The 16,243-nt window shown below is 37.9% G+C and overlaps 1 protein-coding gene across 3 annotated transcripts in view; it reads left to right on the top strand.

Annotated features, from left to right (window-relative positions):
- The first annotated feature begins 858 nt into the window (after positions 1-858).
- EMB2410 (embryo defective 2410) overlaps positions 859-16,243 on the top strand; it is a 58,518-nt gene continuing 43,133 nt past the window's right edge. For 2 of the 3 annotated variants that reach the window (XM_088208185.1, XM_088208184.1), the window contains exons 1-3: positions 865-3,222; positions 10,052-10,250; positions 10,352-10,411. In XM_088208185.1, coding sequence (XP_088064311.1) covers positions 1,343-3,222; positions 10,052-10,250; positions 10,352-10,411 — 2,139 coding nt within the window. In that variant the 5' untranslated portion in view covers positions 865-1,342. Of the gene's footprint in view, positions 3,223-10,051; positions 10,251-10,351; positions 10,412-16,243 lie in introns of all 3 variants that reach the window. The other variant, XM_088208186.1, reaches the window with a different exon arrangement.

Raw genomic sequence — 16,243 nt, 5'->3', positions numbered from 1 at the left:
GAATATAAATGCAATTAAAATTTTTGAAGAGTTACACATTTGTGTATTGATAAAATTATTTACTATATTTTAAATTTTAATATTTATTTCGAATAAATGAACTGTATAGTAAAAAAAAAAAAACATAAAGTAAAATAAAAAAACTTGCTCCACCAATAATTAAATATTTCGTAATAGATTTATTAAATTTTATATATTTTTGGATATATTTAAATAATATATAGAAATATAAATTGAAATATTTTAGAATTACAAATATAGTTATTAAATTGTTACGATTGTAATAAGTTAAAGATAAAATTAAATGCTGAAAAATCATCTTTAATATCTTAAATTTATAGATATAGGAGCCAAAATCAAGAATAAATTTCTCTAAATAATGGTCAATTAAATATTTTAAATCTATTTTGATGAAATTTTGTTTATTTTAGTATATTAATTAAGTACACTTTTAATTAGTATTTGAGTTTAAAATATAACTTATTTAAACACACTAAATATTTTTAATTATTCAGCCTATTGATTAAACAACGAATTTTTTATAATTATTTTACTTCAATAAAAAATAAATAATTAAATATTTTAATTAATAAAATTGTACTTTTTTACTTTGGCCATTTTTTATTTTCTTAATCTAATTTATTATCTTAAAATTAAAATTTCTCCAATTTCTCAAAACTTGTAAAAAGTTATAATAAATTAGCATTTGTGACTTATTAGGTTAAACCGTTGATTTAACAATTGATCTTTCTCTGTTTAACTTATGTTTTCACCATTCTTGTCCGATTAGGGCATTTCCGCCATTTGGAATATCGTCTGGGGATATTTGTGTCAATAAATCTTCACGGTTTCCGCTTCTTCTCCACTGCTCTATACCCGAAAACCAACAACCCAAACCATCGCCATTGGAGGCAAAGCTAGGGAAGCAATCTTTAATCCGTTAAAAAAGCAGCAAAAGAAAAAGAAAAAAGAAAAAGGAAAACAAAAAATAGAAGAAAGTGATTCAAAGCAACAAACAATAGGTGCCAAACAAGTTTTCTCAGTTATTTCTTTTTTTTCTGTTTCTTGTTCAATCTGATACGTCTTAACTTGCCATTATTCTCCAGTTTTTTTTTTTTTTTTTTTTTTTTTTTATAAGAGGAGTTAGCTTTAATTGCGTCTGCTTTAATGGTATTAGAAGCATTTTTACAATTAAGTGAAACTCTTATTTGGAATTATTAGTTGGGTTTACATGCTTGAGGAGTCTATGGTAATCTGAATTGTCAGGGGACTAAGAGCTGGTTTCTTGGTCCCCAGTGTAGATGAGTTGCAATTGCGTGTGGTTGATGTATGAAGCACGATAATGGTTGTAAAACTCCACTGCCCATTTCTTAGGATTCCGGTTCATAGCTCTTTTAGTGATAGAAACGATGGAAACTCTATTTATTTGGAGAGAGGGAACCCTGCCAGAAGGGGTCTGCGCAAGCGCATTTGTTCAGAAAAGCAGAATTATTGGGTAGCGTCAGCAAGTAGGTTTTCACATTTTTGCGGTAAACATGTAGAGTTATGGAGGAAAACTATTGGGACGAGAAATGGATTGCAAGTGAAATGCATAAAGGAGCCTTTTGCTCGGAGCAAGGCTTTGGTGAGGTCTTTGACTCCATTGTGGCAAGAGGGTTTACTGTTGGTGAGGTGCTCAGCTTTTGCAGTTGTTATAGCAGGGGTCTGCTTGTTGGTATGGTATGGGCAGAAGAAAGCCAATTATTTTGTGGAGACGAAGCTTTTGCCTTCTGTTTGTTCGCTGCTAAGAGAACATATTCAGAGAGAACTTGACTTTGGGAAGGTTCGAAGAGTTTCACCATTAAGCATAACTTTGGAATCATGCTCAATAGGACCTCATGGTAAAGAGTTTTCTTGTGGTGAGGTTCTCACCATGAAACTTCGAGTGCGGCCATTTGCAAGTTTGAGGAGAGGGAAGATTGTGATTGATGCGGTCTTGTCTCATCCAAGTGTCTTGATTGTGCAAAAGAAAGACTATACTTGGCTAGGGATACCCTTTTCTGAAGGTGATATCCAAAGGCATTCCTCAACTGAAGAAGGGATTGATTATCGGACAAAAACCAGGAGGGTTGCCAGGGAGGAAGCAACTGCTTGCTGGACCAGAGATAGGGATCATGCAGCTAGAGAAGCGGCAGAGATGGGATACCTAGTTTCTGAGAGGAGTTCCTGTCAATACGAAGGTGATGTTTTAGAGGAAAGGCATTTTAGTGAAGTAAGCAGCTCCAAGGCTTTGTTATGTACAGATGAGAAGATGCACTGGAAGGATCACCATTGTATGGACTCAGGTGTTGAGTATCACACGAAGCATGCAGATTTGGAGAAATCATTTGGGGTAAAGTTTCCTGGTTCAGGGTTTAAGCTTTGGTCAAAGCTGATCCAAGGCCCTAAGAAGCAAAAATTTAAAAGGAAAAGTAACATGAGTGATTCCTCTGCCGTTTTTGTTGCTGCCAAAAGACGAATCCTTGAGCGTAGTGCATCAGCAGCCGTATCATATTTCCAGAACCTATCTCGAGTGGATCTTGATGAGCCTTCAGATTCGTCTGAAAATTATGATGTGTTGAATCTCGATACCCTTTTAATGAAGAACAACGGTGATAATAAGGTCGAAAAACAACATAAAGAAGTAGAAGAACAACGTGTCATAGTGAATCAAAATGCTAGCCATCTATATAATTTTGATTTTGTTCGAGATCCCTTTCTAATGGTGGTTAGCACACTATGTGGAAGTAAAAGATACAGAAAAAGTTTGCTCTCTGTTGGAACCGCTGAAGTTGATCTGAACAGAACAGGGAATGTGGTAGTTGATGTTGTAAATGAATGCACAAATGACAACGTAAATGAGAGAAAAAGTGGAAATGCATCTCAACATTTAACTTTTGAAGAGCATGAGCACCGACCTGCAGTGAATCATCCTGTTTCCATTTGGCCCTTAAACTTGAAATTTGGCTTCCTTCACTTTTCTAAAAATGTCAAGGAACTATTATCTAGTTTTTTGACTGGTCCATTTCAGAAATTGAAGTCTGGTATGGGTCCAAGGGTTGAAGAGATTGTTACCGAACTGGTTGATGGGGAATATTTAGTACAAACTGAAGGCATTGAGAAGATACTTCCAGTTACACTTGATTCTGTTCATTTCAAAGACGGAACGCTGCTTCTGCTTGCATATGGTGACAGGGAGCCTCGGTGAGAGCCTTCTTTTCATGTATCTCTCTATTGCACTCTTGCATGTAATATTACAATGGCTTATTATTCCAGACATTATTTTCTAATTTAGGTTGCGGACCATGTTATTAATTGCAGTTTTTATGGTCTTAGTATTTCTAAAACTTCATAGCTGAATGGGTTATAGTTCTAATTATTTGGCTGAAATGTATTTTTGAAGAACTACAATGTGGAAAACATATAAGCTAAGTTGGATGCATTACATTATTTAATTGAATGATCTCACATTTCCTTTACATCTATTTTTCTTTTTGAAATGAAAACATGTATATTACATATATGACACCAAGTGGGTGTCGCCCCTATACAAAGGAATTTACAAATCAGTTAGTACATCAAAAACTCTCCCAACATCGTTCCACCCATACACATCATGTTTCAGAATTAGAGTCCCAAAAGTATGTAGCCATCTATCTCTAATTCTTCCAATATCCCTCACACACCCATTGAAAATTTTATTGTTCATCTCTTTCCAAACAACCCAAAAAAAAAATAGACAAAGGAATCAATTTAACAAACTTAGATATACTCCGAATCCCATCCCACGCCCACAATTCATTTTTTATCAAGCTCTCAATCACCCAATTAATATCCAATAAATTGTACACTATATTCCGTGAACTATAGGTCACTAGGCACCAAAGAAGAAGATGGTTGCCAGATTCCGCAGCATTCATACAAAGGTAGCACCCATTGACCATAATGTGACCCTTTTTCATTAACTTGTCAAATGTGAAAATACACTCCCGTCTCACTTCCCAAGTAAAAAAAGCAATCATCAGTGGCACGTTTGCTTTCCATATGTGGTGGTCTGGGCAATCTTTTATCCTCTTTAGCTATCAAATAGTCATAGAAGGATTTCACAGTAAAGGTATCATCATTCTTGAATTTCCAAGTAACCATGTCATTGCCCGAATCCAAATGAACATCTGCAAGAACTTGAAAGCCTTGTATACTCATCAATCTCCCAATCATTTAAATTTCTAACCAAATTAATATTCCGCCCACTCCTCCCATCTCTCCCCCTAAACACCTCCTCCACCACCATGTTCATCCTCCCAAAAATTAATGATGTTACCCCTCCCAATCTTCCACTAAACACCCTCCATGAACTTCTCCCTCTCCAGATATATACCCTTCTAAAGACCCATCCCATGAGGCCTAGCAGACCCCTTACAATTCCCTTTCCCCACCAAAACCCCCCACCTCGCCCCAATGATCCTACGCCACAATGACCCCTCCTCCGAATGGCATCTCCATAACCACTTCCCCAATAAAGCTTTGTTCAAATCCACTAAAGACTTAATTCCCAAGCCCCCCCTCTCCTTTGACTGCTTCACCTCATCCCACCTAGCCAAATGATATTTTCTGTTTTTCTCATCATCTTCCCAAAGGAAATGACACTGAATGTTTTCTAATTTCTTTGTAATTTTCATAGGGATAGTCAAAGAGGATAAGTAATAAATAGGGAGATTAGTGAAAGTATTTTAATAAGAGTCAATCTCCTATCTTTAGAAAAAAAATTTCTTTTCTACTTTGCAAGTCTTCTCTCAAATAAATCAATCACTGGATCCCAAAATTTCGCATCTTTAAACTTAGCCCCCAAAGGAAGACCCAAATACTTAATAGACAAATTAACAATCTTGCATCCAAGAGCATTAGCTAACTGATCACCATTACCCTTACTCCTCAACATCACTAATTCAGATTTTTGCAAGTTGATGTTTAACCCAGAAATGACTTGAAAACACAATAGAATACATCTTAAATTCATGATCATCTCCACTTCCGGTTAACAGAAAATTAAGATGTTGTCTGCAAAAAACAAATGAGACACTTCCAAATGATAACCACCACTCACAACTACAATATCTCTAATCAAAATTTCCTTCCTAGATTTTTTAAGAATCCTGTTTAGAGCTTCCACAACAATAATAAATAAAAGCGGATATAAAAGGTAATCTTGTCTCAATCCTCTAGAGGCCCTAAAAAACGCCAAAGGGCCACCATTGACCATGACCGCAAAAGAAGCCGTTGTTATGCAAACTTTTATCGACTTCCTCTACTTCTAGCCAAAACCCAAACTCGCCAACATATAATCAACAAACTCCCAACGCACATGATCGTATGCTTTTTCCATATCCAACTTGCATACGACCATTTCCTCCCCCTTACCCACAACCTCATCCGCAACCTCACTAGCCATGAAAACCGCATCCAAAATTTATCTATCCTTCACAAATGCTTGTTGACTCTCACCAATCACATCCCCAAGCACTCGGGATAATCTTCTGGAAAGAACTTTGAAAATGAGCTTGTAAATGCAGTCAACCAGGCTAATAGGTCGAAACAGTCTAACGTCTTTAGCACCTTCCATTTTTGCAATTAGCACAATAAAGTTTGCATCAAGAGTTTTCACAAAAGAGCCAGATTGATGTAACTTTTGAACATATTCATCAGATTAGACTTAAGTAAAGGCCCGCACAAACTTCGTATTAAAATCATCCGGCCCCAAGATTTATCACCATTGTAGCTTCTAAGATTATAAAAAATCTCCTTTTTGGAAAACTCTTCCTCGAGATATCGCCTGCTTGCCTCAATAGTCTGCTTAAATTGAAGTCCATCCAATTTTGGTCGTAACAAAAACTCTTTTGTGTATAACTGCTGAAAAAAGTTCATAGCTCCCTCCCTAAGGTTATCATTACCTGATACACAATTATTACCCAATTCGCATTGCAACAACATAATTGCACATCCTTTGACGGTTGGCAAGACTATGAAAATACTTGATGTTACAATCCCCTTCCGCTATCCATTTTTTTTTTTTGCCTTCTGTTTCTATGAAATTTCTTCCTTACATAATCTATTGGTCAACTCCGCTTTAACCACCTCCCTCCTCTCCCCCTTCTCGCTTCTAAGATTATAAAAAATCTCCTCTTTGGAAAACTCTTCCTCGAGATATCGCCTGCTTGCCTCAATAGTCTGCTTAAATTGAAGTCCATCCAATTTTGGTCGTAACAAAAACTCTTTTGTGTATAACTGCTGAAAAAAGTTCATAGCTCCCTCCCTAAGGTTATCATTACCCGATACACAATTATTACCCAATTCGCATTGCAACAACATAATTGCACATCCTCTGACGGTTGGCAAGACTATGAAAATACTTGATGTTACAATCTCCTTCCGCTATCCATTTTTTTTTTTTTGCTTTCTGTTTCTATGAAATTTCTTCCTTACATAATCTATTGGTCAACTCCGCTTTAACCACCTCTCTCCTCTCCCCCTTCTCCCTTAAAAAACCACTCCCCCCTTCCTCAAGGTCCAACCCCTCTAACTTCTCCAACAACCTATTAGTATCCTCTTCAACCCTAACCCTCTCCTCCCCTCACCCATTCTTTAATATCAGCTTTCAACGCAATTAATTTTTTTTTATACCCGAAAAACTAGCCTTACCAGACACCTTTCCCTCATTCCACACCTTTTCCACCACCCTCCTCTTTTAACCAACTATTGTCCACCCGAAAAGGAACGACCCCTGAATCCTGTTCGACATAATACAAATCGGAAAGTGATCCTTGTAATACTTTATGACAAATACTTGAAAAGTCAACAAAAAAAATTCATTAGATATTAAAAAACAATCGATCATCGAGCACGCCGGAAGATCTCTCCCGCTCATCCAAGTACATCTCCTCCCCATCAAAGGTAAATCTACCAACCCCAAAGAATCAATAATATCTCTAAATTCCTCTGCACTCCTACTAGAAAATTGGTCTCCTGTTCTCTCCCTCCTCCTCAACACCAAATTGAAATTCCCCCCACTACCTATTTCCCGCCTCAGGCATTTTTGCAAGCCTCCAACTCCCTCCATAGACCTCCTCTCTCAACCCTAGTGCCTCTACATAATACCCCGGTAAAAGTCCAATGCAAATCCCCCCCACAACATTCAAAAAGACAAAAAATAGAATAATCATTCACCATCACATCTCTACACTCAATCCGGTCCTCTCTCCTCATCACCAAAATGCCACCCGCTGTCCCATTCGCAGGGATGCACTTCCAACCAATCTCCTTTATCTTCCACAACATTTGCTTTACATCTATGTGACGAAGTGACCAATCACCCCTCCCTCTGAGACAGTTAGAGTTGCTGTTAGGCCTCCACTCTCTCCTTTTTGTGACTAGCACCAAAGGGGGTGCACCCCATTTACAAGTAATTTACATCACAGTCATCAAGAGATAAATTTTCAGAAAAAGTCTCAATAACCACTGTAGGGTGACCCAACCTCAAAAACTTGAGTCCTAACCATCTATTCTTTAGGATATCAAAACCATTAACACAATTCACACCATCAAAAGTCCTTCTATTCCTTTCCTTCCAAACCATCTGCCAAATGGTGAGTGTGATAACATCCGCAAAAGAACATCTGTCGTTCAACAAACACCAGACCCATAATTCATCTCTGACCGTTCTTGCCATAACCCAATCAATTCCCAAAGCTCTATACACCAAACTCCACATCTCAAAAGTAATGGAGCATGATAACACCAGATGGTTGCAGCTGTCCTCATCCTTCAAACACAAAAAACAGCCATTGACCAGCACAAGAACTCTCTTTTTTAGTTTATCAATAGTGAGTATATATTCTTGAGTCACCTCCCAAGTGAAAAAAGAAACTCTTGGAGGGAGTCTCACTTTCCAAATCTGGTTGTGAGGGAATAATACAGTTTCATTAGAGTTCTTGACCAGCCACCTGTACCAAGATTTGACAGTGAACAGCCCGCTTTTTGTAAGTGTCCATCTCGGTCTCTCTTCCTCATACTATAGAGAAATCTGAGAAAGCATACCCAGCGGTTTTCCATATTCACTGACTTCCCAGTCATTTAAATTTCTAGTTACCACCACCTGCCACTCAACAACCTCCCCAATCACCCCATCAACACAATCACAGATTCTGCACTCTTTATTCTGGGCGATTGAGATATTATTTAGAACATAGATAATAAAATTCTGTCTTTTCTTATCAGTTTCTGTTTTTAGATATTGTTTACTTCACATAATATCGAAGTAGATTGTAGATTCAAATCATGGATACCTCATTCTCTCTCATTAGTCACCTAGTTGTTGCGGATAGGCCTTACGCAAAGCCTGCTAATTTGTGTTTGACTTGTGTATCTGTTTGGTTTCTCTTCATTGCTAATGTTGTTATCTTGTTTGTATACGGGAGTTTGTTACAATTTAAAAACTTAAATTTTTGCAAAAAGAATATAGATAATAAAGTTGAAAGGTTTCCTCCCTGTTTGAGATAATTGGTTATCCAATTATTTGACAATAATCTGTAACAGGTGGATGTAAATAAAAAAAAAATGATGTTTGTTAACTGAGGAGCAGTCATATCTTAAGGAAACCTTAATTCAAATGATAAGAGGAGGACCTAGAGCCTTTATCAATATTTTATGTTCCTCTAATTAATTTTGTTTATTTTGTATAGGGCCGTATCACCTCGGTGCCTTTGAACACGTGTCCTTTTTTCTCGCAAAAAAAGTTCAAATGATTAAGATTCATGATTAACATTCGATATTAATTTGGTTATATTTTATGAACTGACTATTCCAAAAAATTTTTTTATGAACATAATTTTGTTCCTAATGACTTATGGTGATTTCTCAAATATGTAGAATTCATGGGGATTTAGTGAACTAGTGATTGATGCTCATATATCTCTTTTGTTTTTGTGAAATTTGAGAACACTACTGAAGAGGGATTTTCTTCTGTCATTTTTTTTTTGAACTTGCAGGTTTATGATGCTAACTATAGAGCTTTTCATGCATCATTTATATGAACATCCAATCCTTTATACATTTATTAGATAGTGCATTACATACATGCTTTGTGCCTCTTGAATTTCTAAGCTTTGGCCAACTTATGAGTTAACAAAAGATCATTTCTAGGCTTCATTTAAAACTTTTTTTCACTTTTTGTGCATCCAATAAAACTTAGCTTTTTATTTTTTTATTTTTTTTAATATAAAGTATAAATGGTATATTGATATAGGCACCAAGGGGGTACTGTCCATGTACGAAATTTACAAGTCAATTAAAATACCAATAAGATCCGTTAATTTTTCATTGAATAAAGAGGATGACCTTATAATAAAAAACTAAGGGTCTGAGACCATCTATTCTTAAGAATATATATTTTTTTGAAATAATCTATTCTGAAGGATATCAGACTCGTCTATATCCTCAACCCCGTCAAAAGCCTTTTTATTCCTCTCTTTCCACACAAGACAAAGATAGTGAGTAGTATTAGCGCCCACTTGTTTCCTTTGATCACTTATGCCCTTCCACGTTCAAATTTCGTCTCTCACCAAACCTGCCATCATCCAATTAGTGTCTAATAGCCTACGAACCGTAATTCAAAGCTTATATACTGCAGAACACCAAAGTAAAACATGGTTACAAGTCTCCTATGCCTTTTACAAAGATAACAAGCATTGACCAATATCTTGCCTCGTTTTCTCAAATTGTCCATAGTCAGAAAACATTCCCTGCTAGCCTCCCAAGCAAAGAACGAAACACGGGGAGGGACTCTGGTCTTTCACATCTATCTAAACAATAAAGCTTAGCTTGTTAATTACAGTTAGATGACATCTAGTGATATATTCTTTTGTGGATAATGAGATCTGTATAGTTGCATAATGTGCTTTTAAATCAATATTGAATTCCTAAATCAAATACTGCTTTGTGTTAAAATGTAGCATTTAAAAAGTTCATGATTATTGTACAGAGAGATGGAGAATGTCAATGGACATGTCAAGTTCCAAAATCACTATGGTCGCATACATGTACAACTAAGTGGCAACTGTAACATTTGGAGATCAGACACAATATCAGAAGATGGTGGCTGGTTATCCACAGATGTCTTCGTTGACACTATAGAGCAGAAATGGCATGCCAATTTAAAGATTGTCAACATTTTTGCTCCGGTAAGGTGTATATTGAATGTGGTTATATCATTAATCCTGCCTATTCTCTGTAGGTAATGGGTTCCTTATATATTTTTGCCCTTGTTCATCTTTTTCTACAGCTTTTTGAAAGGATACTAGAAATTCCAATTATGTGGTCTAAGGGGAGAGCCACCGGTGAGGTGATTTTCTAAATTTTCTTTCCCTTTTATGATGTTGATTAGTCCTTTCTCTTGATTAAACACCGACAACTGCTATAACAAGATCATTATTTTAAGCCGTGCTTTGTATTTTTCTGCCAAAGGACTTCAATTTATTAGTGTTCTATCATATGGCCTTTTCAATTTCTCCCATATTTAGTATTTCCCCAAAATTTCTTGGATGCTTCTAGCTATTCTTTTGGGTTATTGGTCTTCCTTTGCTTGGGGTTGGATGAGTCGAGGAGAAATCAGTTTGTTTGTTGGGAGAGGTGTTTTAAGCCCGAGATAGAATGTGGGCCTTGTATTGGGAACTTCTGTTGTAAAATTTTTTCTGTTTTGGCTTAGTGGTTGTAGCCCTCTAGAATCTAACTTTTAATGGTATAGAGTATTAAGACTAAGTAGGTTTGCACCAAAATAGATGATGTTCTAGAATTAACGTCCAAGTACATAAAGGAGCGTCCATAAAGCTATATTAAGTCTCTGTGTTTCTTTCTTACCCTTGCTTCTTTTCTGGGAGGACCCTAGGGTTGATGATATCCCTCTAGGCTCTAGGCTCTCGTTTTCCTTGCCTTTACAGTTAATGCAAGATTCACCATTCCCCTGTTCCCTCTTTTTTGGATCAATCTAATGATTTTCACTCTTCGAACATGTTTTTCTTTAAAAAGTTTAATGATTGGGAAGCTAATGATATGATTTTACTGATCCAACTTTTTGAATCTGTTGTATTCTCAAACAACCCGGATAACAGAACTTGGTCTTTAGAATCCTCTAGCATCTTCTAATTTGGGAACATTTGATAGGTCTAACAAACGAACTTGAAGAGATACTGGTAAAGGAAGAGAGATTTTGGAGGCAAGAGGCGAAGATCGAATGGCAAAAGAAGGTGACGCAAACATCCGACTATTTTGTGGAGTTGTGAACGGTAGGAGGAGGAGAAGGGCTACAAAGGAGATTGAATTAGGAAATAGAGTGAGGAAAAATAGAAGGGAGGCCATAGACCATGAGTTCATGGATTTTGTTAGGAACCTATATATGGAAGAGGTGACCCATAGGCCATTTTTAGAAGGACTTGATCGGGGATCCATCTAGGGAGACAAGGCCATGCTATTGGAGAGACCATTCGAGGAGGAAGAGATAAGGCAAGCCATTTGGGAGTTAGGAAGTGATAAATCCCGTGACCTCGATGGGTTCTCTATGGAGTTCTTTAAAGATGCTTGGAAGGTTGTTAAACTAGATTTGATGAAGGTGTTCGGGGAATTTCATATGAATACATCTATGTAAGAGCATGAATTCCACTTTTCTCACTTTAGTTCCTAAAAAAGATGAGTCTATGGAAACCTATGGGTATGGTCCAATAAGTTTAGTGCCTTATCTATATGATCATCACGAAAGTCCTCTCTACAAGGCTTAGTGGGGTGTTGGATGACATGATTTCACTAAACCAAAAGTGCCTTTATGGGAGGTAGACAAATCTTAGACGCCTCTTTGATTGTGAATGAGGTTGTTGAATACATTAGAAGATCTAAACAGAAAGGTTTAATGCTCAAATTAAATTTTAAGAAGGCCTAAGATAGGGTTAATTAGGGTTTCTTGGATAAAGTGATGGAAGTGAAGGGATTTGGGGAAAGATGGTGAAATGGATAGGAGGATGTCTACTATCTATGTCTTTTGCGGTCGTTGTTAATGAAAAACCTCATGAATGGTTTCAAGTTTCGAGAGAATTAAGGCAAGGTGATCCATTATCTCCCTTCCTTTTCACTATGGTGGTGGATGTACTTAGCCGCATGTTAACCGGGGACATGGAGAGAAATAAAGTGAGAGGTTTAGTGGCAGGCAAGGATAGAATAGAGGTATCCCACCTATAGTTCGGAGATGCCACATTCATGTTCCTACAACATGATAACATATCTCTTGGAAATGTTTTTATCATTTTTCAAGTTTTTTGAGCATATCTCAGGACTAAAGATAAACCTGACAAAAAGTGGTTTGGCATGGGCGGAGTGGATGGGGAGGACATGAAATGTTTAGTGAGGTCAATAGGTTGTACTAGACTAGAATGACTGATTACCTACCTTGGGGTTCCTTTTCGGGGGAAACCTTAAAAACTGTGTGTTTTGGGGATAAGTGATACTAAAAGTAGCTTAATGTCTTGAGAGTTGGAAAAAGGGGCTATTTTCACTTGTTGGAGGGTAACCCTAATTCAGGCGTGCCTCTCTAGCATTCATTTCTACTTTCTGTCCCTTTTCAGAACTTTTGCAGCAGTAGCAAAAAGATCGGAGAATCATATGAGAAACTTTTTATGGTCTGAGGTAGGAGAGGAAAAGATGGATCCCTTAGTGAATTGGGAAACGTGTTGTCTACTTATAAGTTCAAGTAGATTAGGTATAAGAAATCTCAGATCTAAGAACTTTCCCTTACTGGCTAAATGGCTATTGTGCTTCCTTCAGGAATCGAGTTCTTTACGGCACAAGGTGATCAAGAGCATCTATGGGCATTAAAGGAATAGGTGGGATGCTATTGCTTCTACAACCAGCTCTCACCAAAGTCCATAGAAAGCCATTTCCCAAGCTATACCTCTTATGCCTACCTCACTCATATCCGGTTTGGAGATGACTATAGAGCCAAATTCTGGGAGGATACATGGGCAGGGGACAACCATTAGTTACAAAATTTCCACGTCTTCTCAATCTGTCCCTTAGACATCAGAACCCAGACTCAGAATTCATTTTGAAACAGAGGGCAATATTACTTGGAATTTCCACCTCAATCTTAACCTTTTTGATAGGGAGGCTTGTGATATGGTAGACCTTTCGAAACCCTTGGAACATATTCAATTAAGCACCAAACATTACACTAAGATGTGGACCTTGGAATCCTCAGACATATTTTCTTGTGATTCCTTCTTTGAACATTTCACTTCACAACCAAATGATAGCCCACTCTAGAAGGCCAAAAAATTCTAGAAATCTCCTTTCCTTCTAAAGTTAAGGTCTTCACTTGCCTGCTTCGATCGTATCGCACATCATCTTTGCTATGAACAAGAATATCATAGTCTGGAGTCATGAAATTTCAGAACCATGACATGATCATGAAATCTTCTTTGTGCTAAATATCAAGTGTGAGGTCTTCGGGTTTTGGTTCAGTACCAAGAAGATGACTAAGTTTGCTTTTTTCCTTGATGGTGGTCTGAATTAATTGAAACCAACTCAGATAATCTTTTCCCATGCAGCGATAGGCTGCTTGGATTGACTGAAATTAACGGGTGATATTCCCCATGTTAAAGTGGGTTCAGTGTTTTTAGATGTTACCTATGACACTTTTGAGAGTTTTTTTATAATTACAGTCAAATAAAAAGTTTACAGGAAGAATTTTACCAGGAGGGTATGTGGTTGTATGTGTCAGGTTGGAGGAGCCGAAACAGCTGTATGGACATACTAGAGTTGGCTAAAGGAGAAGATAGAAGCAGCTATGTGGGGAGTGGCGAGCGACTCCCATATAGATGCATGTGGCTGGGCAGAAGAGAGTTGATAGCTGTGATGGACCAACAGACTAGACGGATGCATGTGAGGTGCACAGAAGAAGCCAGTCGGTCTTCTGTGCGATTGCTGCTAGGTCTGTGCGTTTCTGGGTTGAGAGATGCGCAGATGGTGATGGCTAAGGTTGCGTGTCTGGTCGAACTGGGTGACTGAGAGCAATTGCGGCTGGGTTGTACACCATCTGGGTGAACTGAGGGCAGCCATGGTTGAGGGATGTGTAGATGGTGGTGGCTACGGTTGCACATTTGGACGAAATGAGCTGTGTTGTGCAATTTCAGCTGAGCTAATACGCGTTTGGGCAAACTGAATCCGATGATGAAGGAGGATGCTAAGAGCATAAGAGACTTTTGGCTTATCAGTCTGGTGGGTTGTATCTATCAGCACATTTCAAAAGTTCTTGCTAAGCATCTATCTAAAGTGCAGAATATGGTCATTAGGGAGTGCCAACACGTCTTTGTGGAAGGAAGATAGATAATTGATGCGATAATGGTAACAAATGAAGTGGTTAATGATATGGTTAGCAACAAGAGAGCCGAGATCCTTTGTAAACGAGATATGAAAAAAGCTTTTGATAATGTCTTTTGGGATTTTGTTGACTACATGTTAGAGAGACTGGGTTTGGGCAGAAATGGAGGAAATGGATCTGAGAGCGTATTTCCACCAGCAGCTTTGCGGTTTTGGTGAATGGTGGACTTTCCTCTTCCTCTCCTTTACTGTTTATAATTGTCATGGAAGTATTGAACAGGTGATTGGAACAAGCCAGGGAGAAGAACCTACTAAGAGGTATCAATACAAGAAATAGTAGAAAATAACTAGAAATCACTCATCTTTTCTTTGTCGACGTCACACTGATTTTTTCTCAACCTGAGGCTAATATGTTGCTTAATCTGAGGTCTGTCCTCCTTTGCTTTTAAACTGTTTCTGGATTAAAAATTAATTTGAACAAGTCAGAATTAGTGGGAGTCGGTGAGGGCAGAATTGGGAACTCTCTTGCTCGGGTTTCAGGCTGCAAAGCTGTACATAGGTCTTCCTCTTAGGGCTAAATACAAAGATGAGAGAAGTTGAGACCTCATGATTGAGATGTTTGACAAAAGACTTGCTGGGTGGAGGAGGAAGTCCTTTCTAAAGGAGGTAGACTGACATTTATCAAAAGTGTTCTCTTCAACCTTCCTATTTACTATATGTCGGTGCTTACTGTTCCAGTTAAGGTGGTGAAGAAATTGAAATCGGTTCAATGTAGGTTCCTTTGGGGGATAATAAAGACAAGAGACGCTATCATTTAGTGAAGTGGGAGGAGGTGAAGCTTCCTGTTGAACTGGATGACCTTGGTTTGAGACCTTTGGTTGATTTAAGCAAATCATTGCAAGGCAAATGGATTTGGAGATACTGGGAGGAAGATGACAGTCTTTGGAAAAAGATCATTGACGCGAAATGGGGTGGCGGGTTTAGGAAAGCCACTATGGAGAATAAAACTCATGGGGTGGGTTTATGGAAGAGCATCATGCAGAGACAAAATAGTGTGCTTGATTGCACCAAATGGGAGGTTGGTAAGGGTAACAGGATTTAGTTATGGCGGGCAAATGGTGTGGAAACGAATGCCTTATGTCCGTGTATCCTATGATCTATGGCATTGCCCCAAAAAAAAAATATGTTTGTCGAGGAGGCATTTTGGGGTGACAATAGCAGGGAATGGGCTGTCGATGTGAGCAAAAATTTACAGGATTGGGAGGTGGAAGAATATGAAGATCTATTGCAGCTTTTGGCCACTATCCATCTCAACAATAATAAGGATAAGCTCATTTGGAACCTCAAGAAAAATGGAATATTCTCTATTAAATCTTTTTATAGGCATATGGTTGGCTACAGAGAGGCGGCGGTAACTAATTTCCTGACTGAGGAAGGCTAAAGCTCTGCCACCTATTTCTTTTTCCACCTAGAAAATGGTAAAAGAACGACTTCTGACTATTGATAATCTGATAAAGAGGGAAAACTATGGTGAACCTGATGCTTATTATTCAGGTGACGCTGAGACTTGCAACCACATCCTGCTTTGGTGTCCTGTTACTTATAGTCTTCGGACTTTAGTCTACAGCCTTATGGGCATCAATTAGTCTATGGCGGGGTTGGTGAAAAGTGAGTTAATGGCTTGGAAGGGGTTTTATAAGAATAACAGACATTTTCAGCTAATTCTATTGTTCATTCTCTGGGTTATTTGGAAAAAGAGAAACAATAAGACTTTTGAGGGGAGGGAAGAGTAGATTGTCAATATTAGAGATAG

Source organism: Carica papaya, chromosome 7, assembly GCF_054855325.1.
Source record: "Carica papaya isolate Zhongbai chromosome 7, ASM5485532v1, whole genome shotgun sequence".
In the NCBI taxonomy this organism is placed as follows: domain Eukaryota; kingdom Viridiplantae; phylum Streptophyta; class Magnoliopsida; order Brassicales; family Caricaceae; genus Carica; species Carica papaya.
The sequence above is the reverse complement of the archived record's forward strand: the minus strand, read 5'-3'. Positions and strand labels throughout refer to the sequence as shown.